This window comes from Natrix helvetica (genome assembly GCF_964273705.1).
Source record: "Natrix helvetica genome assembly, chromosome: 1".
Lineage (NCBI taxonomy): Eukaryota > Metazoa > Chordata > Lepidosauria > Squamata > Natricidae > Natrix > Natrix helvetica.
The window spans coordinates 233,976,936-234,001,784 of NC_138548.1; the positions used below are offsets into that span (position 1 = coordinate 233,976,936).

The 24,849-nt window shown below is 41.8% G+C and overlaps 1 protein-coding gene across 3 annotated transcripts in view; it reads left to right on the top strand.

Annotated features, from left to right (window-relative positions):
* The window catches only part of LOC309399135 (ABC-type organic anion transporter ABCA8-like), a 106,831-nt gene that overhangs the window by 33,769 nt on the left and 48,213 nt on the right, over positions 1-24,849 (top strand). For all 3 annotated transcript variants that reach the window (XM_081966657.1, XM_081966656.1, XM_081966658.1), the window contains 9 exons: positions 6,440-6,666; positions 7,607-7,745; positions 8,962-9,147; positions 9,849-9,981; positions 12,887-13,058; positions 13,436-13,494; positions 14,045-14,155; positions 14,946-15,121; positions 24,285-24,404. In XM_081966657.1, coding sequence (XP_081822783.1) covers positions 6,440-6,666; positions 7,607-7,745; positions 8,962-9,147; positions 9,849-9,981; positions 12,887-13,058; positions 13,436-13,494; positions 14,045-14,155; positions 14,946-15,121; positions 24,285-24,404 — 1,323 coding nt within the window. The remainder of the gene's footprint in view (positions 1-6,439; positions 6,667-7,606; positions 7,746-8,961; positions 9,148-9,848; positions 9,982-12,886; positions 13,059-13,435; positions 13,495-14,044; positions 14,156-14,945; positions 15,122-24,284; positions 24,405-24,849) is intronic.

A 24,849-nucleotide genomic window follows, 5' to 3' on the forward strand; every position in this document is an offset into this window, starting at 1 on the left:
TTGCTTTAAATGGGTGAATGTACTTATCAGCTGTAATTAACTCTACAATAAGAGGGAGTCAGAAGAGCTCACTCTCTCTCTCTCTCTCTCTCTCTCTGCTTGTCCTATCCTTGATAACTACTTGCTCGCTTGATGACTGGAGCGTGAACTGCGACTCAACGCTCTTTCTCTCTAGCTGTTCATTCCATTGCGCTATTTTCTGTCTCCCAACGGAGATACCCCTAACAGGTTCATTATTATCCTTCATTTTAGAACAAAATATTGTAAATTATTCAATTCATAAATATACCAGTCTTCATTGTATTGTTATTAATCTATTTAACAACAAAATGTCTTTATATTATCACTTATCTCCTTCAATTGAAACATGAATAAAACATTTTTCATTTCCAGGTTTTTTTTTATCAAGCCACTGATAAAACAAGTCTCATATCTTACAGAATTGCTCATCTTCTTGTTCTCTAATTTCAAATGTCTATTTACTCATTTCAGCATAGTCCATTATTTTTCGAATAACTTTCTCCTGTTTTGGTATTTTCTCATTTTTCCAGTTTTTTTGCAAATACAATTTTAGCTGCTGTTAAACATTTATAATCAGATATTTCAAGTCTTTATGGTAAGTTTCTGTTATAATTCCCAATAAAAAAATCTCTGGTTTAAAGTCTATGTGTTTATGTATCATTTTCTCCAGCCACATGTGAATTTTAGTCCAGTATATTTGGCTTCAGTGCAAGTCCACCACATGTGGTAATATGAGCCCGTTGTCTGATGACATTTCCAACACTTTTCTGACTTATTCTTGAAAATACTTGCAATTCTTGTTGGGGGTAGATGCCACCTGTAAAATATCTTATACAAATTTTCTTTATATGCAGTTGACGTTGTCATTTTATAATTTTGAGACCACAGTTTCTGCTATTTCTCTAAATCAATCCCCTGTCCAAAATTTTCCCCCCAAGCTATCATAGTTTCTTTGACTTGTTCCTCTTGTAGTTTAACCTCTAATAAATAACCATATAATTTTTAACTACTTTTTCATCAGTACCTGTTAAAATCTTATCTAGCTCAGTCATTTTGTTGTAAAGACCTTCTGATTTTGTATCTTCATTATATCTAGAGTGTATCTGTACGTATGAATACCAATTCATTTCTATTCCTTCTTGTTTCAACTCTTGCATAGATTTGAGTTCACTCTCTGCATTCAATATAATAACCCTTTTATTTCTGGATCCGGTCTAATACTTCTTGTTATGTATATAGTTTTCCCTCTGGTCCGCTGCACTAGGGGGCGCTGTGCTAAGCGCTGATTGGCTGACTGCTCGGACAGTGGCATATATAAAGGCCACTGTTGCCTGTTAGCAAAGCGCGTGTATTGTGAATTGCCGCGTTGGCAACCTGTTAGCAATAAATTGTTAGCATTCTGTTAAGTCCTGGCTCGCCTCCATTTGTCCACCTGTGTTCTCAGCAAGATAGAACATTTGGCGGCGAGGATGGGATCCTCTGGAGGAGCCCAGGCAGAGCTGTGAGTCACTAACCACGAGCTGAGTCACCAAGAGCTGAATTCCCTCAGGGGAATCACTCGACGAGAGGTCGAGTGAGTCATTGTCCTCGCAGACTACGTTGGCTGAAAATCTACAGAAAAAGTTACCTCAGAGATGGCATCCATGAATACTTTTGCCACCTTCAACGCGGCCACAGAGACTTGGGTCTCATATATTTCGCGTTTTGAATGTTTTTTAGAAGCCAACGGCTTCACAGATTTAACTGAGCAGCGAAAAAAGGCTTGTTTTTTAAATTTGTGTAGTACTGAGATGTTTAATTTGGCTGAAACCTTAGTTGCCCCACACTCTGTCCACGACATAACCTGGGACGTGTTAATGACCAAATTAAAGAATCATTACGCCCCATCGCTTTCCCGCACTACACGAAGATTTGCCTTTTACCGTAGGGTCCAGCGAGAAGGAGAATCCATAAATGATTACGTGGCTGCGTTACGAGCCGCAGCTATACATTGTAGATTTAGAGACCTAGATGAGGTTTTAACAGATCAGATTGTGGGAGGTGTTAGGGACCTCCGCATACAACGCCATCTACTGGCCAAACCCGAACTTGATTTGCAAACAGCCCTTGATGAAGCCAGGGCTGTAGAAATGTCAAATAAGTCCACAAACGAACTCCAGAGATTCTCAAACCCTCTACCTGTTGAAAAGACTACCGAGGTTCACCATGAAGACACTCTCGAGGACGCCGGAGCTGTCGGAAACGATGAAGTACATCGTCTGCGTGGGGAGCAACAAAAAGGGCGCCAGGGTAAGGCTGCATTCCGTGCAAATTGCCCTGGGTGTGGGGGTAAGCATGATAGGGCAGACTGCCATTTTAAGAACGTTGCCTGTCTCCGTTGCGGGAGAAGGGGCCATTTGGCAAGAGTTTGTAGGGCAGCGGCGCCTTGTGCAAGCGCGTTAGAAGGGAATTCTCCCAGCCCTAACCAAAGTTTCAAGAAGCCCTCTAATTTTAGCAGGAATGCTGGGTCTAGGAAACAAGATTCTTGTTTCACAGTCAATGATGACAGGGATGAGTCTGCTGTAGATCAGATCATCCATGCACCCAGGGGGAAAATATTCCTCAATGTCAGGATAGAGGGTAAACCATGTCAGATGGAGATAGATACTGGCTCAGCCGTGTCTATCATCTCATGGGCAGGAATCAGGAAAATTGTGCCAGGTATTTCACAGGCACGTCTATCCCCGTGCCCATTGAAGCTGAGGGACTTCCAAGGGAATTCCATTCCAGTACTAGGGAAGTTTTACTGTAAGGTATCATTTAAACAGTTTCACAAGAGGCTTCCCCTCATTGTAGTCAAGGGCCCCAGGCCAAGTTTATTAGGGTTGGAATGGTTTGAAGCTTTAGGTCTAGCCATAACTGGTATAGATCAGATTCAGACCACTCCACACCTTGATGCACTGATTAAGGAATTTCCCGAAGTTTTCGGGGAAGGTTTAGGAAAATATACTGGCACACCCATATCTTTCAATTTAGACCCCCAAGTGCCACCACGGCGGCTCAAGCCGCGCAGGGTGCCGTTCGCGTTAAAATCTAAAGTGGACGCTGAAATAGATAAGTTAATAGCTCAGGGGGTGTTAGAACCTATTGACCATGCCCGCTGGGAGACTCCCATTGTCATACCAGTGAAGCATGATGGGTCTGTGCGCATATGTGGGGACTTTAAATGCACACTTAATCGCGCATTACAGCAGAGTGCATACCCCTTACCAGTAGTGCAACATTTATTGCACTCACTGGGACAGGGAACAATATTTGCTAAACTCGATCTGGCTCAGGCATATCAGCAGTTGCCTGTGGATGAGGCAACTGCTGAAGCCCAGACTATAGTTACGCATAGAGGCGCTTTTAAGTGCCACCGATTGCAGTTTGGGGTCAGCGTAGCGCCAGGGTTATTTCAGAACCTAATGGAAAGGCTTTTGCAAGGGATACCAGGCGTCGTGCCTTATTTTGACGACGTCCTGGTATCAGCCCGTTCGCTGGCGCACCTTATGGCCCGTCTACGAACCGTACTTCAGCGTTTCCGCGGTGCTGGGTTAAAACTAAAAACTACCAAGTGCCAAATCGCGGTTCCACAAGTTGAGTTTTTAGGTTTCTTAATCGATAAGAAAGGAATCCGTCCTACGCCTGCTAAGGTGCAGGCAATCAGCCAAGCCCCCTCACCAACAAACAAAGCCGAACTCCAAGCTTTCTTAGGGCTGCTCAATTTTTACAATATTTTTCTGCCTCATAAAGCGTCTATTGTGGAGCCCCTCCATCGATTGCTAGACCATTCCGCAAAATGGTTTTGGGGAAAGAAAGAGGCCGCTGCTTTTGCTAATATCAAAAAGTTTTTAACCTCTGAGACTGTTTTGCACCAATACAGCGAATCCCTCCCGGTGACTCTGACTTGTGACGCATCACCCTACGGGGTCGGAGCGGTTTTAAGCCACCGTCTGCAGTCTGGTTTAGAAGTGCCGGTCGCATTTTTCTCCCGCACCTTGTCTTCGCCCGAACGAAACTATAGCCAGCTCGATCGTGAAGCTTTGGCTATAGTAGCTGGGGTGAAGCGCTTTCATTCCTATCTGTATGGCCGTCATTTCCAAATAGTGACGGATCACAAGCCCCTGTTGGGCATCATCGCAGGGGACAAGCAAACGCCCCAGATCTTGTCTCCACGATTCACGAGATGGACGGTGTTACTGGCAGCCTATGACTACACCCTGCTCCATCGACCCGGGAAGCACATCTCCCATGCTGACGCGTTAAGCAGATGCCCTCTACCCATTGCTGTCCAGGATCCTGCTCCTGCCTCCGACGTGCTCCTGATCGACGAAATGCAGTCGCCCATCACAGCAGCTGACGTGGCCTCACACACGCGGCGAGACAAGCTGCTCTCCAGGGTGCTGGCTTGGACTGAGCGTGGTTGGCCAGCCAAACCTCTGGGCACCGAATGGCAACCTTTTGCAACCAGACAACACGAACTCTCTACCCAGCAAGGTTGCCTCCTGTGGGGAAGCCGAGTGGTCGTTCCTGTGTCGCTCCAAGATGCGGTGCTGACTACGCTTCATGAAGGCCACCCCGGCATCGTCAGAATGAAATCACTCGGCCGCAGCTACGCTTGGTGGCCGGGCATGGACCAGGACATTGCACGGTGGGTCTCTGGCTGTGAAAAGTGCCAGGAGTCCCGACCTGCGGGTCCCAGAGCTCCCATACAAAACTGGGAGCAACCCAGAGCTCTGTGGTCCAGAATCCACATGGACTTGGCGGGCCCAGTAAAGGGCCAGATTTTTATTGTTATTGTTGATGCTTATTCTAAGTGGGTAGAAATTGCTTTATTGTCTAGTACTACTGCCCCTGCCATTATTAAGGTTCTCAGAAGGGTTTTTGCTACCCATGGGTTACCGGATCTGGTGGTATCTGATAATGGTCCCCAATTTACTGCTGCCCTACTCAAAAAATTCTTTGACCAATTGGGAATCCGACATGCATTTGTGGCACCCTTCAATCCGGCGGCCAATGGCCTAGCGGAACGCGCTGTCAGATCTGCTAAAGAAGCGCTGGCTAGGTTCGGTCCACTCAACTGGCAGGAGGACATAGACACTTATCTCTTTTGGCAACATGCCACCCCATGTGCCACAACTAATAAAAGCCCCGCTGAGTTATTAATGGGTCGGCGCATCAGAACAACACTGGACAGGCTTCACCCTGAATATGCCCCAGCAAAACCTCTTGACTCACACTGTCAATTAAAGGGTTTCTCTATAAACGCTACTGTATATGCCCGGAATTACACCGGCCACCCACTTTGGGTAAAGGGAATCATTAGAAGAATCACGGGTCCCTGTATCACGGCCGAATATGGAGACGCCATATAAATCAATTGCGAAATCGGCAAGGGGAGGCAGACACAACTGGGGAACAACCAGGCCAAAATTCCGGAAACACACAAACACCTACTTCCAGGCCTACCACCCCAGAGCCACCTCAAAATAGAGCAAGGAGACCAAGGGACCTACCTTGTCTTCCCTGTGAACTTCCAGCGGTGGCTGAATCAGTTGGAATAAGGCCCGGGCCGTTGGAAGCCGCGGCCACTAACTCTGAAGCAGACGTCACTCTGCGGAGATCAGGGCGGGTCCATCGCCGCCCAAGGTATTTGCAAGATTACGCATGCGCCTTCTAAGTGTGAAGGAGTGTTATGTATATAGTTTTCCCTCTGGTCCGCTGCACTAGGGGGCGCTGTGCTAAGCGCTGATTGGCTGACTGCTCGGACAGCGGCATATATAAAGGCTGTCAGAGCAGAGCTCAGCTGTTGCCTGTTAGCAAAGCGTGTGTATTGTGAATTGCCGCGTTGGCAACCTGTTAGCAATAAATTGTTAGCATTCTGTTAAGTCCTGGCTCGCCTCCATTTGTCCACCTGTGTTCTCAGCAAGATAGAACACTTCTGGTTGGGATAGTTTACTTTTGAAGATAGCTTATTAAGATTGTTGTCAAACTTATATTTCAGGATGAGGGGGAGGGAATCCTTTGCTGTTGTTTTGCATTTTTCCAATAATTTCTTCATATTTTAATATTTCCTCTTAATTCAAAATAGAAATTTGATGAACATAAGTGGCACAGTCATGGCTGGTATAATAACAGAACTAGTGCAGTGTTACATAGCTGAGTATTTATGGAGGGTTTCTACATGAAAGATGATCTCATTTATGCATTTTTAAATAATCTTTTAGCATTATGCTGTATATTATTTATTCTTTGCTCCTTTATCTATGATAGTGAACTGCTCATAATATTTTGCAGCAATATAAGAGATAAGGGTTTGATGCTTCCTCACGCGCCTATTTCTATCTCCTAGGGAGGCTACCAGTGATTTCAGAAACATTTTGTTTTTTGTTTTTAGCGGATCACCAATCATTCCGTTTGGGAAGAAATGCAATCTATGAACGGCATCCGTATGAGATCATCTTCTATTATGCAAGGAAACGAACTGGAGAATTGTCTACTCATATGGCTCTTATCGCTATGTTTTTCACCCTTTATGTATTTCTTGGCACAAACTCTTTCAAGAGAGAAAAGGAAATTGAAGGAAGTGATGAAGACGATGGGACTACGAGATGCAGCTTTCTGGTGAGCTATGAGCTGGGATGTGGTTTCTTCTTGTCACTTGAAACCATCAACTTCATGGGAGAAAGAAAGCAGGAGTCCACTGCTACCCAGGGCACTTAGCACACAATTAAGTAAGCCAAGCGTTGGTCCTGAAACTGTTGATGAAAATAGTGATTCTGTGTTGTTTTCTCTCCAATTTAGACATTTACCTGAGTGAACAGTGTTGTTATGAAGTTGTGGATCTCCTTGCTTCCCTATCTTAGAGTGATGCAGTTAAATCAGGGGTGGGTTCCTGCCAGTTCTAACCTCTTCTATAGAAGAGGTTCCACAAATCTACAGTGCCGTTTAGGAGCAGGTTCCAGATCCCTCCCCCCCCCCCCCGTCCACACATCATCAAGATGAAGAGCGAGAGGAGGAATTCTGGGAGTTGAAGTCCACAAGTTTTAAAAGCTGTTTTTTCTCTAAAGGGTTAGGGGTGCAAGTGTCTTGTAACTTGACAGCTTTAAGACCTGCGTGCTTAAAATGCCAGAGTTTTTGAGCCAACATTTTGGTTGCTAAGCAAGAGCGTTGTTAAGTGAGTTTCACCACATTTTACAAGTTGGCCACCCAGTCATATGACTGCCAAACCACTCTCACTCGGTCACATGGCTGGCAAGCTACTCCCATCCGGTCACATGGCTGGCAAGTCACTCCCACCCAGACAAATGGCCAGCAAGCCACTCCCACAAAGCAGGCCACACCTACAGAAGAGGTTTTAAAAAAATTTGAGACCCACCACTGAGTTAAATACACCTAAATATTTTTTCATTTGTGATTTTACAAAATCATTTAAAAAAAATACAGGGCAGAGGATCCTTTTGGGGTTCTGTTATTATTATTTTTATAGTTATTTCAGTGACATATGGACATTAGTGACATTACAAGAAGGTTAACTCACTCTCTCTCTCTCTCTCTTTTGTAGGCTTTCCTGGGGTTTGCTGTATAGTGCGTACATATTGATTTTGTCCGGTGCATTTGCATTTCTTTTGCAACATTTGTATCTTCACTTGACCAACATTTCTACATTGTTTGTTCTGTTCTTCCTTTATGGTATATCATCCGTAAGTCCTTCATGTTTGTTTTCAGAATATTTTCCTGCACTGTTGAAATTCATAATAGTTAAACTGTTTCGATATCTCTTTGAACTTTTTCAATATATATTTCTCTTTTGCTGTAGAATTACAACTGTATTTTTCAGAGTATAAGACACACCTTTCCTCCCCCCAAAAGAGAGTGAAAATTTGGATGCGTCCTATACACTGAATGTAGCCCCACCCACCCCCACCCGAGGCCAAAAATGCAACACATGGAGACAACGATGGTCTGTGGCTGTGATGGCGAACCTTTGGTACCCTTGCCACAGGTGGCACATGGAGCCATATTTGCCGGCACAGAAACCCTCGGCAGCCCTCCGCTCTGGCATGCATGTGTGCACCAGCCAGCTAATTTTCGGGCTTCCGGAGGGATGGGGGAGGCCATTTTCACCCTCCCCAGGCTTCAGGAAAGCCTCCGGAGCCTGGGAAGGATGAAAATCTGCCCCGCGTGAGGGTCGCTCGGCCATGTGTGGTGGTGGGGTCACTCACACATGTGCAGGTGGGTGGGTAGGCACGCATGCTCATGCAATAGTGCACACACACACACACACACACACAGTTTTGGCACACCTTTAGAAAAAGGTTTACCCATCACTGGCCTGTAGCAATCCCTGCAGCCCTGGAACAACTGATTGGAGGTATTGCGGCAGTCTGATCCACCCGCCAATCAGCTGTGCTGAATCAGGCTGCAATAAGTGCTGAAGCTGACCTGGCTGGTCAGAGTTTGCAGCAGCAATCACATTCAGAAAGCACAGTAACCGATTCATCAGGATTCAAAATAATAATAATATACAACACATTACCAAAAGCAGGTTTTCCAAGGTAGCACTAAATACAAGCAAAACACAAGCAGTTTCACTTTCACTTTTCAGCTAAGCTAGGCTCCTTCCTGTCTCCTTGTTGCTCACACAGCAAACTTCAGAGTCCAAATAGTCCTCATTGGCTGACTTAGTTAGTTATGCCTATTTATTGACTGACCTTTTTATCATGTGTCAGCTGAATACCATGGATGCTGGTAGAAAGAGGCAGAATTTTTCTTATTATTATTTTTATGCCCCAAAACTAAGGTGCGTCTTATACTCTGGAGCGTCTTATACTCCAACAAATATGGTACTTCATTCATTGAATGGGATATTAGTAAAAAAAACATTTCTTATTAAAATGGCAGTTCTCTTTCTTTCAGATATGCTTCTGTTTCATGATGAGTTCACTCCTAAAGAAGGCCAAAACCACTGCCTTTGTCGTCCTCCTCTTCAGTCTTTGTTTTGGAGTCCTTAGTATCACAACCTTATTCAAGTTAATGCCTTCAGCTTTGGAATTAATTTTGAACATATTCTGCCCATTTGCTTTTGGTGCGGGGTTTTTAAAGGTTGAGTATTATGCTGTTTCATTAAAACACCACCCTTCTAAGTAGAGTAGAACATGCCTGATATATGATGAAAGTAGTCTTCAACTTGCAACAGTTCATTTAGTGATCAAAGATACAATGGCACTGAAAAAAGGTTAGGGCTAGGGACTTAAGACCTTTTTTCACACTTACAAGCATTGCAGCATCCCCATGGTCATGTGATTAAAATTCAGATGCTTGGCAACTGGTTCATACTTATGATGGTTGCAGTGTCCTGGGGTCATGTGCTTTTGCAATGATCTGACAAGCAAAGTCAATGGGGGAAACTAGATTTATTCAACAACCATGCAATGATTCACTTAACTGTGGCAAGAAAAATTGTAAAATGGGGTGAAGTCACTTAACAAAGGTTTCACTTAGCAACATAAATTTTGGGATCCGTTGTGGTCGTAACTTGAGGATTACCTGTAATGCAGAGATTCTAGCCATTACTCTATCTTTCTATTTCTATTATGCTACATAATCTACAAATAACTCTGGATAAATACAAAATGGATTTTGATTCCATTCTATTTCATTATTTTATTTCATAGACTGAGTTCACGCTTAAGTTTCTAGGGGGCTAAAGTTTGATTTGTTAAAGGTTTCATTAGATTCCAAATATTTGTTCTTTCTTGCCCGGTGTTTATTCATGACAGTGTGGACTTTGTGTTTTCATGCAGGTTTTTCATTTCCAAAAATACGGAAGATCCTTCAGTTTGTCAGAGATAATGTCTGAACCATTCATTTTATTCTTGCTTTTTGATATTGTTTTATATATGCTGCTGACTTTATATTTTGACAAGATTGTCCCTGGTAAGCATATGGTGATAAATGTATGATGATTAGCAGACTGCCTTTCTGCAAATTGCATTTCAGGTGTACTTCTCAGGAATTGATCATATAAATTAGTACTGCAGTTTGTCTGCAAAAATCTTTATGAAAAAGGAAGTCCATGATTATTTTAGATTTATTTGCTTACAGTGCATTTTAATTTCCTACATACTGTACAATTTGTTCCTTCAAATCAGTGATGGGATTCAAATAATTTAACAACTGGTTCTGTGCCCTAATGACCAGCTGGGTTGGTGTGGCTCGGGGGTCATGTGACCATGTGGGCGTGGCCAACTCAATGTCACTCAGGTGACGATGGGCGCTTCACCTTAGCTGTTACAATGTAATAAGGGTTAACCAGAGAGGCAGTTTCTGTAAGCAGGGAAATAAAGATAAGATTAGATTGGAAACAATATCAGAATGTTTCCTCCTTGACTTCCTTACAGGATTAGCCCTGTAAAGTGGGAAAAAACAAAAGGAGATTTCTTCCAACAACCGGTTCTCTGAACTGCTTAAAAAGTTAACAACCGGTTTCCCCAATATGTGCGAATTGGCTGAATCCCACCACTGCTTCAAATATAGATAGTCTGCATTTTAGATCTTTGTTCCCTATTCTATTTTCATCCAAAATCTCTTTAAAAACTCAGTACAAAATGCACAACCAAAATGATACAGTGCCTTAATTCTGATATTCAGGATAAATTTAGAATAGTACATAGGTGCGCTCCTTATCATTGCCAGCGAGGGCCGCCAAGAGGATTATTAAGTACTGGAACAAGACTAATATGGCCCCCCCTCACCTACACATGGACACATAAATTAATAATGTCAACAAAATCATCCTTTTGTTGATGCAACCATAGACTTAGATGCTGAGCTAATGCTGCAATAAATCTTGTTCCAAAATAATCGATAAGGAAAGCAAAATAATGCTTGTTTAACTTCCCTCCAGACAAGCCAATTTTGGTCATGTTTTTCATAATTTAAGCTTCAAAATGTTAGAATACTTTCAGGAAAAACCAGTTTATAGATAGCAAATAGATTTTAGGAAATGTTTTAGTCAACATGATCTTTAAAAACAAAGTTTTCTATATCCAATTGAGAAGGCACATCTGTTATAAGAAATCCAATATTAATTCCAGTATTTGACCTCCTCTTCTCTTCACTATGTCTGCCATGCTCAGATCCTGTAGACAGTGAAGTACTCTCATCACTAACATTCAATTGTTTCTCTAAATCTTTAAATTTACTTGATCTGATGTTTCTTGAAAATCCAAACTGGCCTCTTGAGATTCTGACCTTTGTTTCAATTCTGTACTTGTTTCACATTGTTCTGAATTTAAAATTTCATTTTGGTTAGTTTCTCTTGTTGATATGATATGAAATGATATAGTGCCTTAATTCTGACATTCAGGATAAATTTACAAAGGTGCACTCCTTATCACTGCTAGTCATTGAAAAACAAACTTTGTGATCATTTTGTAAGGTAGATTTACACTTTTGCAATAACAGTATCCTTTTACACTTCCCTGCATATAATTTCTTTTAATCTTTTATGGAAATTAAGCATTTCCATAAAATTAAGAATTATTTGTTTGGTAAGAAAGCCACTTCTAATTATAATGTTGCCTGACAGAACCTTGGGCTTGTTTGTTTTTAAGTTTGTTTTAATGCTGCAAGCTGTCCTACAAGTGAAACTGCCATTCATTACTATTGAAGGATACATATAGGAAAAGAGCAGGCTGAGCTGGAAAGCGGAGTAAAACATGTTATAAGTTTCGAGTCATTGTATTGCCACCCAGGTGAATTCCCTTGATTCTTATGTACAGATAGTAATAATAAACTATTCTGTGCTTTGAACTCAATGAATGCTTCTAGTCATTTGCACCTGCCAATACATTTCAGAATGTATTCTACCATAATCAAATATTTTCTTTGGTTGGACTGGACTATTCTGGTGCTTCTCCCTCAGTGAGCAATCGGGGATTATTTGATTGGTCCACCCAAGTGCTTGATGGATTCTCTTGATTTTCCAAGGATGTTTAAGGAATGTCCTGAGATTCTGATGGCAGTTTAATTTGAAGCCTTAGTTACCACTAATGAGCAAGTGACAACAGGCTGGGTAGGATTAGTCCTGAGTAGCTTGTGCTGTTCATTGCTCCTGGGTGTTTGTATATATTTCAGTTGATTTATTGAGTTGCTCCATGAAATGAAGTAATAGAAGAGATACCAAAAGCACCGTTGTAGAAAGATCAGGAGCAACTATGATTGAATGCATTTAGTACTCTGGATTAATCTTACAGTTTAGTGATAAGAGAAGCAATAACATAGCTTTGTCCCCATTCTTTTTTACTTCTATGGAGTCCTGCTCAGTTAGAGTAGGCACAAGTCTTTCTGGTTCCAATTCTGCTGTCTTTTTAAAATTTTTTTTAATGTTTTTAGTTTTTCAAACAGGCAACTTGTGATCTTGTTTGACTGATGATGGGTGGCTGGAATGTTCCTCATCATCAGATGAGGGAGCATTCCCAGTCAGGGAGGAGAGATGCGGTTCCCCTCAACCTCCCAGGCAATCACCCCTTAGTTCAACCCTCTTCAGGGGGGCTATGGTCCAAAATTGGACCCTCCAACAGGGAGAGGTCGGAGCTGACTGCAGAGCTTGCCGATCAGGCTTCCAGTGCGCCGGAAGTACAACCGGAGGTCCCCATTCCGGTTCCAATTCTGCTGTCTTTTAAAAAGAAACTTTTAACATTTGTAGTTTTTCAAACAGGCAACTTGTGATCTTGTTTGACTGATGATGGGTGGCTGGAATGTTCTTGCTTGTGTTTGTAAGAATGTATAGTTATTACAGACGTATGAGAATTTGATGTGCTTTAAAAATATCTTTTAGACAAATATGGGCTGCCTTATCCTCCCTTATTTTTCTTGAAGAAGAACTATTGGTTTAAATCAAGAAAGCCTTACACCAATGATGTTCCTAGAAATGAACAAAGTCATGGAAATATTTTCAGAGAAAATATTGAACCTGTGCCTCCTGAATTTGATGGGAAGGAAGCCATTCGGTAAGAGACTAGAAATATGGCATTGAATATTTGGAGTTGTTGAAGGTATTCTAACAGGACCATACTGTAAATTTGTCTTATTCATAAATCTTGCCTCAACTTGAATGTCTCTATTCAAGACAATCTAGACAGTGCATTCGGAGAATATTAAGGGTCTCCTTCAAAAAAGTAAACTAAAATAAGAAATATATCACTACTGAAATCCAAACTGGATTCATGTAATTCATGTAATATTTCCAGTGACATGACTAAAGTTAAGCATAAGATATAAAATTGCTCACACACCCCACCCCCCCGGGAGTGGTGCATTGTAAGATCACATTTATGAGAATAATATATGAATATTTAAAAAGTTCAATCTTTCCCTTTTTTTAAAGATTAAATAACATTAAAAAAACATATAAAGTGGAAAAAACAAACACAGAAGCTTTGAGAGGTAAGAAATATTTGCATGTCTTAATCCTTTCCGCTTAATTTTCTTCCTTCAAATTCAAGAAGGATTTGCTCTAACATAGTATTGGCTTTGAATATTTATGCTGCCCTTTAGTTTGAAATTTAACCCAAGAATCAGCCTTAACAATGCTTTGTACAGATAGTCCATGCTTGGCTGTCCATGATAGCACTTTGTTGACATTGCTGCAACTTCCTGTCTAAGGATTGTCAAAATTACAAATATCCAAAATGCTGGGAGATTGTTTTAAAAAGGCAGTAGAAAAATATTATTTTTACATAAGATTTAATATTGTTTGGGGGGGGGTGAAAATGCTGAAATCTTGTAATATGTTAAATACGAGCACTAATATTTCGTGAATATTTTTCAGATGTCCAGAGGGAAACAAACATTCATGAAATTTGACTAAATTTGACCTATGGCAGGGCAGTGCTCAGTGAAATCCAAAATCAGTTTAGAAAGCAGCTTGCATTCTTCTCTTGAAACTTCATATATCGCTGGACTTTTAGAGCTAACACATGTTCTTCTACATTAGGCTTGTCTTTGGATATCTATGAAGGGCAGATCACTGCAATTCTTGGTCATAATGGAGCTGGAAAAACAACATTGATAAACATCCTTGGTGGACTTTCTAAGTCAACTGATGGTAAGAATTAGACTTTAAGAAGAAGTCAGATGCAAGTCTAATCCCAATCTAATTAACATAAAAAGAGTTCATCTGGACCAGACGATGGAGCAATCAGCTCACATAGCCTGTTTCTCACAATGGCCAACCTCATCCTTCTTGGCAGCCCCAACTAAGATATGAGGGGGCATAGTCCTCTCTGCTGTCCAGTAAATGGCATTCAGAGGCAAGCTACCCCTACAGTTTATCATGATTACAATCCTCCATTGTTAATCCTCATGAGCCCTTCAAATTGTAATATAATCACCTAAACCACTGAGAATCAACACAAACAAACACCAGTTCCATTATGTACTTTGTGAAAATTTACTCTCAAGCATTCTTAGAATTTGTAGGCTTAGTTTTATTTTTGCTTCATTATAATTAAGAAAGTAGTTCATAGATTGTTTGGGGATTTGCTTCCCTGAGAATTAAGGGCTTGTTCTGTCCCCAGGAGGTTTTCTTCACCCAGTGCAGTTTTTCCTCTGGCTCATTAAGGAAGGAGATCTTTTGCTCTTCCCCTGCAAATTACCTCTCTCCCCAATGTATGCTCCTCCCTTCACCTCCTTTCTACTTCTCCTTTGTACTGGGACGAAGAGATTCATTAGGGCAGGGCTTAAAGATACTTTCCTAGGTAGAATAAAACTCTGGAAACAATCTTTTTGAACATTGTTATTATTTCCATACAATGAGAGAACATGCATCATCCTCTATTAAAATATTACACAGGGTTAAAACTCACCACATACTTTTTTTTGGTTAATGCTTACAGGTTCTGCAACCATTTTGGAGTACAATATCGCTGAGAGGAAAGAGATGGAACAAATCAGGCAATTTAGTGCTGTGTGTCCACAGTTCAATATTCAGTTTGAATATTTAACAGTGAAAGAAAATTTAAAGACATTTGCTAAAATAAAGGGGATACCATCCAGTGATATAGAAAATGAGGTAAGCATATATTCAGAAGAATATAACTGAGTCGGGGTTGAAAAGGAGAGAGGAATAGGCAAGAAAGGTACAGAAATGCAATTGCTTTATAGCCATGTCATCAGGATTCTCGAGATCACCTGGGGGAGCAAACCACAGCAGTTCTACTTAGTAAGCAATAGTGACTATAGTGAAAAACAATCTCTGTTTTTCAAATAAGTTAAGATCCAAACCCTTATAAAATGTATGCCTATTGATAGAATGCACTTTCATTTCCAATCAGCCGAGACTGAAAAACATGCTAAGAAAATTAACAGAGTTGAATATGAATGGGGCTTCCAGTGGAGACGTCACAGTGGTGCCGGGAAAAGAGAACGGTCTCCATTCATAGACCCCAAATATTTTGCGTTTGTTGACCTCTCGGGGGCGCAGTGACCTCTTTGGAGAGCAAGTGGAATAGAGGGGAAGCCTGCAACAAGGTGAAAGGCGATCACCCTTTGCAATGAAGGAAATCTCTGCCAACCCAACGCGAAAGTTTCTGTCATTGTGTTATTGTGGACCCAAGGCCGTGACGGGCCAGAGAGACTGAAGAAGAGAAGATTTACTTAAGAGACTGTGACATCTATTTGGTCGAAATCCCAGAGCTGCAATGGCAATAATTGACTGTAAAATTAAGTCCTAGTTATTCAGAAAAGAAGATAGCTCCAACTGAAGTGGGATTTCCCTGAAGAACAAGTGGTGACCCGGCAGGAGGAGCAGTGACTCAGCATACGGAAGTTACCATAAAAACTGAATAGAGGAGAAAGGGCAAAAAATCTTGAAACAGAGAGATCAACAGGAGAAGGAAGTGGAGGAAGGGGGAGTGGAGAGAGTGATTCAGTGAGCCTGAGCGACAGGAGAAAAGTAAGAAGGGTGAGGAACGGCGAGTGTGGGCTTCCGCGAACAATGGCGGTGAGAGGGAACTGAGCAGATGAGTATCAGAGACGGAAGCTGGAGGAAGAAATTGACGTTCTTAAATGATGGAAAGAGAGAAGAGAAACATATAGAGACCAAAATTAAAGTGGAGAGGGAGCAGAGGGACTTGGAGTTGAATAAGTAGGAGGAATGGATTAAAGAGGATAAAAATAATATAATAGGATATTAACCAAGGACCAAGGAGGAGCAAGGAAAAACAACTATCTGGACATTGATTGTAACGTTACCAAGGGACTAGTTATTCATTTATCAAATTAACTAAGAAGATTTAAAGAAATATTTATACATATTTAGCATAAATATAAAGTGGTTATGTAAGTAACCCAGGAACCAACAATCAGAAAATTCACAACTAACTGTCTATACCTAAAATTATATTACACCAGGAATTATATAGTTATTTATTTATTTACTTACATCTTTACTCATATTATTGAAACTTAGATTTGTGTTTATATTTATAGTTTTATAGATTGATTGATTAACTGACGTACTCATATCTATCCTAACATCTTTACTTACATCTAAATTTATATACATACTGATTACCTTATAGATTTATATTACCATATATCATGATTGATATATAGAATATATATATAGAATTTTTATATCTATTATATGCATATCCATATCTACAATAGGCTTAATTATATACTGAATAACTGGATCAGATTAAATTGACTAATAGCAGAGATATATATTAATAATATACTAACAGCACTACAAGCTACTTGGTAGTAGCACGGAGAGGGACTATTTAGAGGTAAATAGTTGATGGTAATTTGGAAAAGTATTTATATAATTCTTGGAGAACAAAGTAAAATAAAAAAACAAAGAAATGACCAGTATTACAACAACAACCCTGAGGACAGGGGAAAAAGCTGCATCAAACCCAACGATAACAATGGCCATGGCATCAAACCAATGAACAATCAAAGAGAGAAGACAGAGAACACCAACACAGTGCCAAATATGCAAATGATGCAGACCACCTTGTTAATGATCCAGGATACAATGGTGAAGTTACAAGAAACAATGCCAAAAAAACACAGAGAAATGAAAAATGATGTTCAGAAACTGCACGATAAAATGGTGTCAATCCAAGAAGCAATCCAGAAAAATGAACAAAAAAATAAAATCAGTGGAAACCAAAATGGAACAAACTGACCAAAAATTGGAATTGGTTGACCAAAAGATGACAGCACTGAACAAGGATTTAGAGGACTCACTAATCCATTTAGAAATGGACCGGGCAGCTTTTTACCTAAGATTTCAGAACATGACAGAGGCCAAAGAGGAAGACCTAGGACAGATAATGGCAGAGTAAATCACTGAATCACTTCAAAGAGACAAACATGAAATTCTGAATGAATTGGATGATATCTATAGAATCCAAACCAACTATGCTAGGCGCCATAGACTGCCCAGAGAGGTACATATCAGATTTTCTCGAAAAAAGGTCAGGCACATAATATATAAAATAACTCGAGAAGAACCAATGGTATACAAAGATAAGGAAATTATCACCCTGAAACAAGTTCCCAGAAGAGTTCGAGAGCAACGAAGAGATTACTGCTTTTTGGCCTCAGAATTGAACAAACGGAACATACTGTTTAGGTGGCTACTCCTGGAAGGAATGCTTGTCTCCTGGCAGGGCAAAAAGATCAAAATTGATAACTTAGATAAGACCCAGGAACTATATGATCAATTGATGGGAGTAGAAGAGGACTATAGTAGCAGGGCGGAGCTGGAGAACACAAGTCAAGAACAACAACAACAACAACAGGAAGCCAGAAGAGAAAGAACACTAAGAAGAAGGAGGTATAAGGACCAACAGGAGCCAGAAACCGGTAGATAAATAGGAGAATGGAAGAATTGAAATTACTATCGATTAATGTTAATGGATTAAACACATCGGTGAAAAGGAAACAAATATTTACAAAATTAATTAAACAGAAAGCAGATATTGTGTGCCTCCAAGAGGTACACATTAAAAAACAAGATGAAAAATACTTAGAATATAATAAATTGATTTAGATATAATAATAAATCTATGCAGATCCAAAAGGAAGAACATTAATGATGAAAGTTATAATAGGGCAAAGAACAATATTGTTGGTAGTTATCTATGCTCCTAATAAAAACCAAGGAGAATACTACAAGAAAATATATGAAAAGATTATTGAATCAGGGCAAGGGAACCTATGTATTGTGGGTGACTATAATGGAGTAGTGGATATTAAAAATGACCATACTAGTGATAGAAAGAACAAGGCAAAAAGGAACATACTACCAAAACCTTTTTTAAGATGACAGATGAATTGAACTTGATAGATATGTGGAGAAACTTGCACCCAAAAGAAAATAAATATACTTTTTATTCCGACCCCCATAAATCATGGTCGAGGATTAACATGATATGGATGAACAAGGAAGTAGGTAAAGGGATAGAGAAGATAGAGATTTTCCCAAACACGTGGGCAGATCATAACCCCCTTGAAAAACATGGAGAGGCCAAAGAAAAAAAGAAGAGAAGATGAACATTAAATCCCCAGATTTTAAATGAGACGGAATTTACACAAGGGATCACAAAAGAATTGACACTGTTTTTTGAAGAAAATTAAAAAAAAAACATACCCCACTATAAAACCTATGGGATACAACGAAAGCATACATAAGGGGGATAACGATAGCATACATGGCAAAGAAAAACAAAGAGAAATGGAAGCAGCATAATATATTAAAGGAAGAAATTGGAAAATTGGAAAACCAACTCCAAAAAGAATTAGGGAGTGAACAAAATAAAGAAATAATGGTTCTAGCGAAACATAAATTAAATATATTAGAACAAGATGATATGGCAAGAAACCTAAAATTTACCAAACAAAACTTCTTTGAGCATGCTAACAAGACAAGGAGATGGCTAGCGTATAAATTTAAAAAAATAAAAAGAAGGAAGGATAATACAGCAGCTATACAATGAAATGGGGGATTTGCAAAACAATGAAGATGAGAAAAAGAGGATCACACAAAAATATTTTGAGAATCTCTATATGCAGTAAGAAATAGTGAAGGATAAAATAAGTAATTATTTGAAGGGGAAAGGGTTGCCACCACTAGAAGAAAAGACCAACAGAACACCACTAAAAGAGAAAAGAACATTAGAAGAATTGAAAGAGGCAATCCAGAAGCAAACAAAAAAAACCAGTAAGACCCCTGCACCAGATGGCCTTCCAGGGGAAATTTATAAAACTATGGGTGAATTAATAGAACCATTATTATTGGAAATATGTAATGAAGCGTTGAATGAAGCAAAACTACCAGAATCGAGGAGGGAAGGCTCTATCCCGTAAAATAAGGGATGTGTTGATATAAACTTGGGAAGACATAAGGAGAAAACACAATATGAAGATCCCCGGGTGGTTATCCACCATGGAGGCTATGATTTATCCCAACACATTAGATATAGGTAAAATGCAGGGACGTGCGGTCAGGGGAGGCAGGGGAGGCAGAGCCTCACCTCTCTTCATGAAATAATAGTATATAATATTATATATATATATATGTGTGTGTGTGTGTGTGTGTGTGTGTGTGTGTGTGTATGTATCTGTGGGCTTAAAATGTGATCGGAGCTGCTGTCTTTCTGTAAGTCTTGGTGGGAGGGGATGGGGTGCTGGCTTTGTTTCAGTAAGTGGAATGATTGGTTGTGTGGTTGTATCATGATTGGTAGATTGGTGCTGATTGGTGCAGGCTGTGTGTGCATTGTTGTTTTGTATTTTAACGGCTTGGGTGGTGGGTGGTGTTCGTTTGTTGGCTAGGGCTGGTTTCCAGATGTTTGGTAGGCGGGAGGTATCATCACGTTTGTTCATGCTGTGGGGGTGTTTCTCTATTTCGATGGCTTCCATAATTATTCTCTTGTGGAGGTGTTCTGTTTTGGAGATTAACCTGGCTCCTTCAAAGTTGATTTCATGTCCTATAGCTTTAAGGTGCTGGAAAAGGGAGGAAGTTTTTTCTTTTTTTCTTACTGCGTTCTTGTGTTCTGTGATGCGTGCATTTATTCTTCTGTTTGTTTGTCCTATGTATATTGCTGGGCAGATTTTGCATGGTATTTTGTAGACTCCTTGGTTTTCTAACTGGATTTTGTCTTTGGGGTTTCTAAAGATGTTGGCTATTTTTTGGTCAGTGGTGAAAGCTGTCCTGATATTGTGCTTGTGGAGAATTTTGCTGATTTTATCTGTGGTGCCTTTGATATAAGGGAGGAGGGCGATGCCATTGTCCTGTTCTGTGTCTTGGTTTTTTGGGGGAGTCTCCTTTTGGATTAGGTTGGTGATTGTTTTTCTTTGGAATCCATTGGAGATTAATACATTTGTGAGTTTGTGTAATTCAGTTTTCAGGTGGTCTTTGTCGGCTAGGCATTTGGTTCTGGAGATGAGGGTCTTGGCTACAGAGTTGATCTGTGCAGGGTGGTGATGGGATTGTGCATTTAAGTAGCGGTTGGTGTGTGTTTTTTTTCTAGTAGATGGTGTGTCCTAGGGAGCCATTAGGTTTTTTGTAGATTAGGACATCCAGAAAGGGAAGTTGGTTGTTTGCTTCTATTTCCATGGTGAATTGTATTTTGGGGTGTAGGCTGTTGAGATGTGTGAGGAAGTTGTCCAGTTTTTCTTTTCCATGTGGCCAAATCATGAAAGTGTCATCAACATATCTAAGCCAGAGTTTGGGTTTGTGTTCAGATTTGTCTAAGGCGTTGGTTTCAAAATGTTCCATGTATAAGTTTGCAATGACAGGTGAGAGGGGTGATCCCATGGGTGCTCCTTCTATCTGTTTGTATCTTTGTCCATTATGGATGAAGTATGTGTTGGTTAGGCAGTGGTTGGTCAGGTCCAGGATGTGTTTGGGGGGGTTGTGTTTTTTCTGGATGGCTGTCAAGGCTTCTTTTATAGGCACTTGGGTGAAGAGGGATTATATTATATTATATACATCCGTCAGCCACACCTGGGAGCTGCGGAGGCAGAAATATTGTCGGCGCTTCCGGATGACGAAGCCACGAAAGCACCTGGGGAACGACCTCGCTGCCCCTTTCGTTGCTTTCCCATTCAGGCAGCTGCGCTTTCACCCCGCTCAAGCCTTGCTGCCTGAATGGGAAAGCAACAAAAGGGGCAGCGAGGGCGGGCGGTGGCTGCAGGCGGCAAGGCTTCAGTGGGGTGAAAGCGCAGCCCCTTTCGTTGCTTTCCCATTCAGGCGGCTGCGCTTTCACCCCGCTGAAGCCTTGCCGCCTGCATGGGAAGCCGTCCTCGCTGCCCCTTTTGTTGCTTTCCCATTCAGGCAGCTGCGCTTTCACCCCGCTGAAGCCTTGCAGCCTGCACGGGAAGCCGCCCTTGCATCCCCTTTCGTTGCTTTCCCATTCAGGCAGCTGAGCTTCCCATTCCCATTTCCCGCGGGGCAGCCCCCTGAATGGGAAAGCAATGAAAGGGGCTGCGCTTTCACCCCGCTGAAGCCTTGCCGCCTGCATGGGAAGCCATCCTCGCTGCCCCTTTCGTTGCTTTCCCATTCAGGCAGCTGCGCTTTCACCCCGCTGAAGCCTTGCCGCCTGCATGGGAAGCTGCCCTCGCCGCCCCTTTCGTTGCTTTCCCATTTAGGCAGCTGCGCTTTCACCCCACTGAAGCCTTGCCGCCTGCATGGGAAGCTGCCCTCACTGCCCCTTTCGTTGCTTTCCCATTCAGGCAGCTGTGCTTTCACCCCGCTGAAGCCTTGCCACCTGCATGGGAAGCCGTCCTCGCTGCCCCTTTCGTTGCTTTCCCATTCAGGCAGCTGCGCTTCCCATTCCCATTTCCCATTCAGGCGGCTTCCCATGGAGGCGGCAAGGCTTCAGCAGGGTGAAAGCACAGCCCCTTTCATTGCTTTCCCATTCAGGCAGCTGCCCCGCGGGAAATGGGAATGGGAAGCGCAGCTGCCTGAGTGGGAAAGCAACGAAAGGGGCAGCGAGGGTGGCTTCCCATGCAGGCTACAAGGTTTCAGCGGGGTGAAAGCGCAGCCGCCTGAATGGGAAAGCAACGAAAGGGGCTGCGCTTTCACCCCGCTGAAGCCTTGTAGCCTTCATGGGAAGCCGCCCTCGCTGCCCCTTTCGTTGCTTTCCCATTCAGGCAGCTGCGCTTCCCATTCCCATTTCCGTGGGGCAGCCGCCTGAATGGGAAAGCAACGAAAGGGGCTGCGCTTTCACCCCGCTGAAGCCTTGCCGCCTGCATGGGAAGCCGCCTGAATGGGAAATGGGAATGGGAAGCGCAGCTGCCTGAATGGGAAAGCAACGAAAGGGGCAGCGAGGGCGGCTTCCCATGCAGGTGGCAAGGCTTCAGCGGGGTGAAAGCGCAGCTGCCTGAATGGGAAAGCAACAAAAGGGGCTGCGCTTTCACCCTGCTGAAGCCCTGCCGCCTGCAGCCACCACCCGCCCTCACTGCCCCTTTGGTTGCTTTCCCATTCAGGCGGTTGCGCTGTCACCACGCTCAAGCCTTGCCGCCGGGCCCCGCGGAGCTGCTTTTCCTGGGCAGCGATTCGTGAAGCCGCTTGACAACCACACAGCCGGCCCACCGCCTCTCGGGTCGTTAGGAAGCAAACGCAAAGGAACCCACCTCCACGGGTCTGCGTTTGTGGGCGCCGGCGGCTGCATGCCTTGGAAAGGCTCTTCTTCTTCCTCCTCCTGTCCCACACCCCTGGGAAGCTCCTGCCCCCATTTTGTGCATCTCCCTCCCTCCCCTCGATTTTTTTCTCGGAGTCGGCGGCTCGGGAAAGGCCCGCCCTGTAGGTGAGTCTCTCGTTTGATGTGGGGCCATTCCCGGGAGCCAACAGGTCTTTTGCTGGCTGCCAAGGCAGGGCTTCGCTGAGGTGATGACGCTGAAGAAGCCGTGCAGGAGGCGTTAGAGGGATGCAGAAGGCCCGAGGAAGGCCTCTGGGGATTGGGCTTTGGGTTGGTGGGAGACCTTGAAGGAGTGGGGGGGGAAGGGACTGGCGCCGGTGGAGGAAGCAACGCTACGTGGATCAGTGCACTCCGTGGTCCCCTTAATGTTCACTCAGGAAGGCGGGGAATGGGACCACGTATGCTGGAGGCTGAGGCTGCCTCAGCCTCCTGCACACGTGGTCCCATTCCCCACCTTCCTGATGACGTCACCAGCCTCACCAGCCATAACCCTCACCGCACGTCACTGGTAAAATGTATAATGAAATTTTAGATTGCCAAGGGAAACTCAAAAACAATCAGGACCTAAAAGAACAAGGAATACGTATTGACTGGTGGCCATATTTACAATTACAATCGAGATATAAAAAGGATGCTGAGGAATATGGATTCGATATTCAACCACAATAATTAGATAAACTATTGGTAGGCCCAGAGGGAAAATTAATAACCAAAATGTATAATTATTTACTAAAATTTGATAGGGTAGAGGAGATTGTAAAAGAACCAATAATTGCCTGGGCCAAAAATTTTGGACACAACATAGAATTAGAAGATTGGGAGACAATTTGGAACAAAAAATATACAATTATGAAATCCGTGGCCTATAAAGAAAATAAATACGTTTTACTGTTGGCATGTAGCGCCAGCCAAGATGTACCAAAATTTAAACCCAAAGTGCTGGAAATGCAAACAGGGACAAGGTACCTTCTTTCATTTATGGTGGTCATGCCCCAAAGCGAAAAGATGTTGATTGAAAATACAGAATTGGCTGCAGGAATTAACTAAATGTCAAATAGAATTCAAATCAGAAATGTTTCTCCTGGGGATAATCAATACAAAGTTTTACAATAGAAATGTAAAATACCTGATGTTACATATAATAAAGGCAGCAAGGATTGCTTTCACACAGTATTGGAAGAATGATAGTATTCCGCCAGAGGGGTTAGTAATCCAAAAAATACATGAGTGTGCAGAAATGGACAAACTCACATTAGAGTTAAAGGGAAAGGATGATTCAGAATAATATGCGGTATGGGAGAAATGGTATGAATGGATAGACAATAGAAATAAGAAATGGAAATGTACATAGGGTGAGAACGTTTGGAAATAGAAAGTATATAATGTATTCAATATTGATTCCAGTTGTATGGATAATGTCACAGATCTGTTAAGCTTGTGATAGAGATATGTATGGAAAAATGTGCAATAAAATATTTGCTTAAAATGAATATGAATATACATTGTTATTCTTTATAGGTAGAAAAAATGCAGACTCTCTTGGATATCAGTGCCATTCAGAATACACAAGCTAAGAATTTAAGTGGTGGACAGAAACGAAAATTGACTCTGGCAATTACTTTCTTAGGACAACCACAGGTAAAAATCACCCATGGGAGAAAAAGTCTATTGCACACATTTTTCCTTCTTTCCCTCCCTTCTTTCCTTCCTTGATTTGCATAGATTATAGAAGTCCCTAATTTAAATATGTACTTCCAGAACTTTCTGTATATACCGGTAAGTTGATTCCTTTCTTCTAATAGGAAATAACTATTGGAAGGACAAGGATTTAGTATACTCTTCTCTGGCTTTATTTCTTTGAAAAATGGAATTCTATTCTCAGAGGTTTCTTAACACTTGCTTGAGCTTTTTGTGAAAAGGGAAATGTTCTCTTCTGGATTAATTTCATTTAGTTGCCAAAAAATTAGATTTCATAAAGGTTATTCTCAAGCCAATGGATTTTCCAATTTTCTCATTTAATCATAAAGAATAATTGAACATCTATATTGAATGATATTTCTCAATATTATATATAACATACATA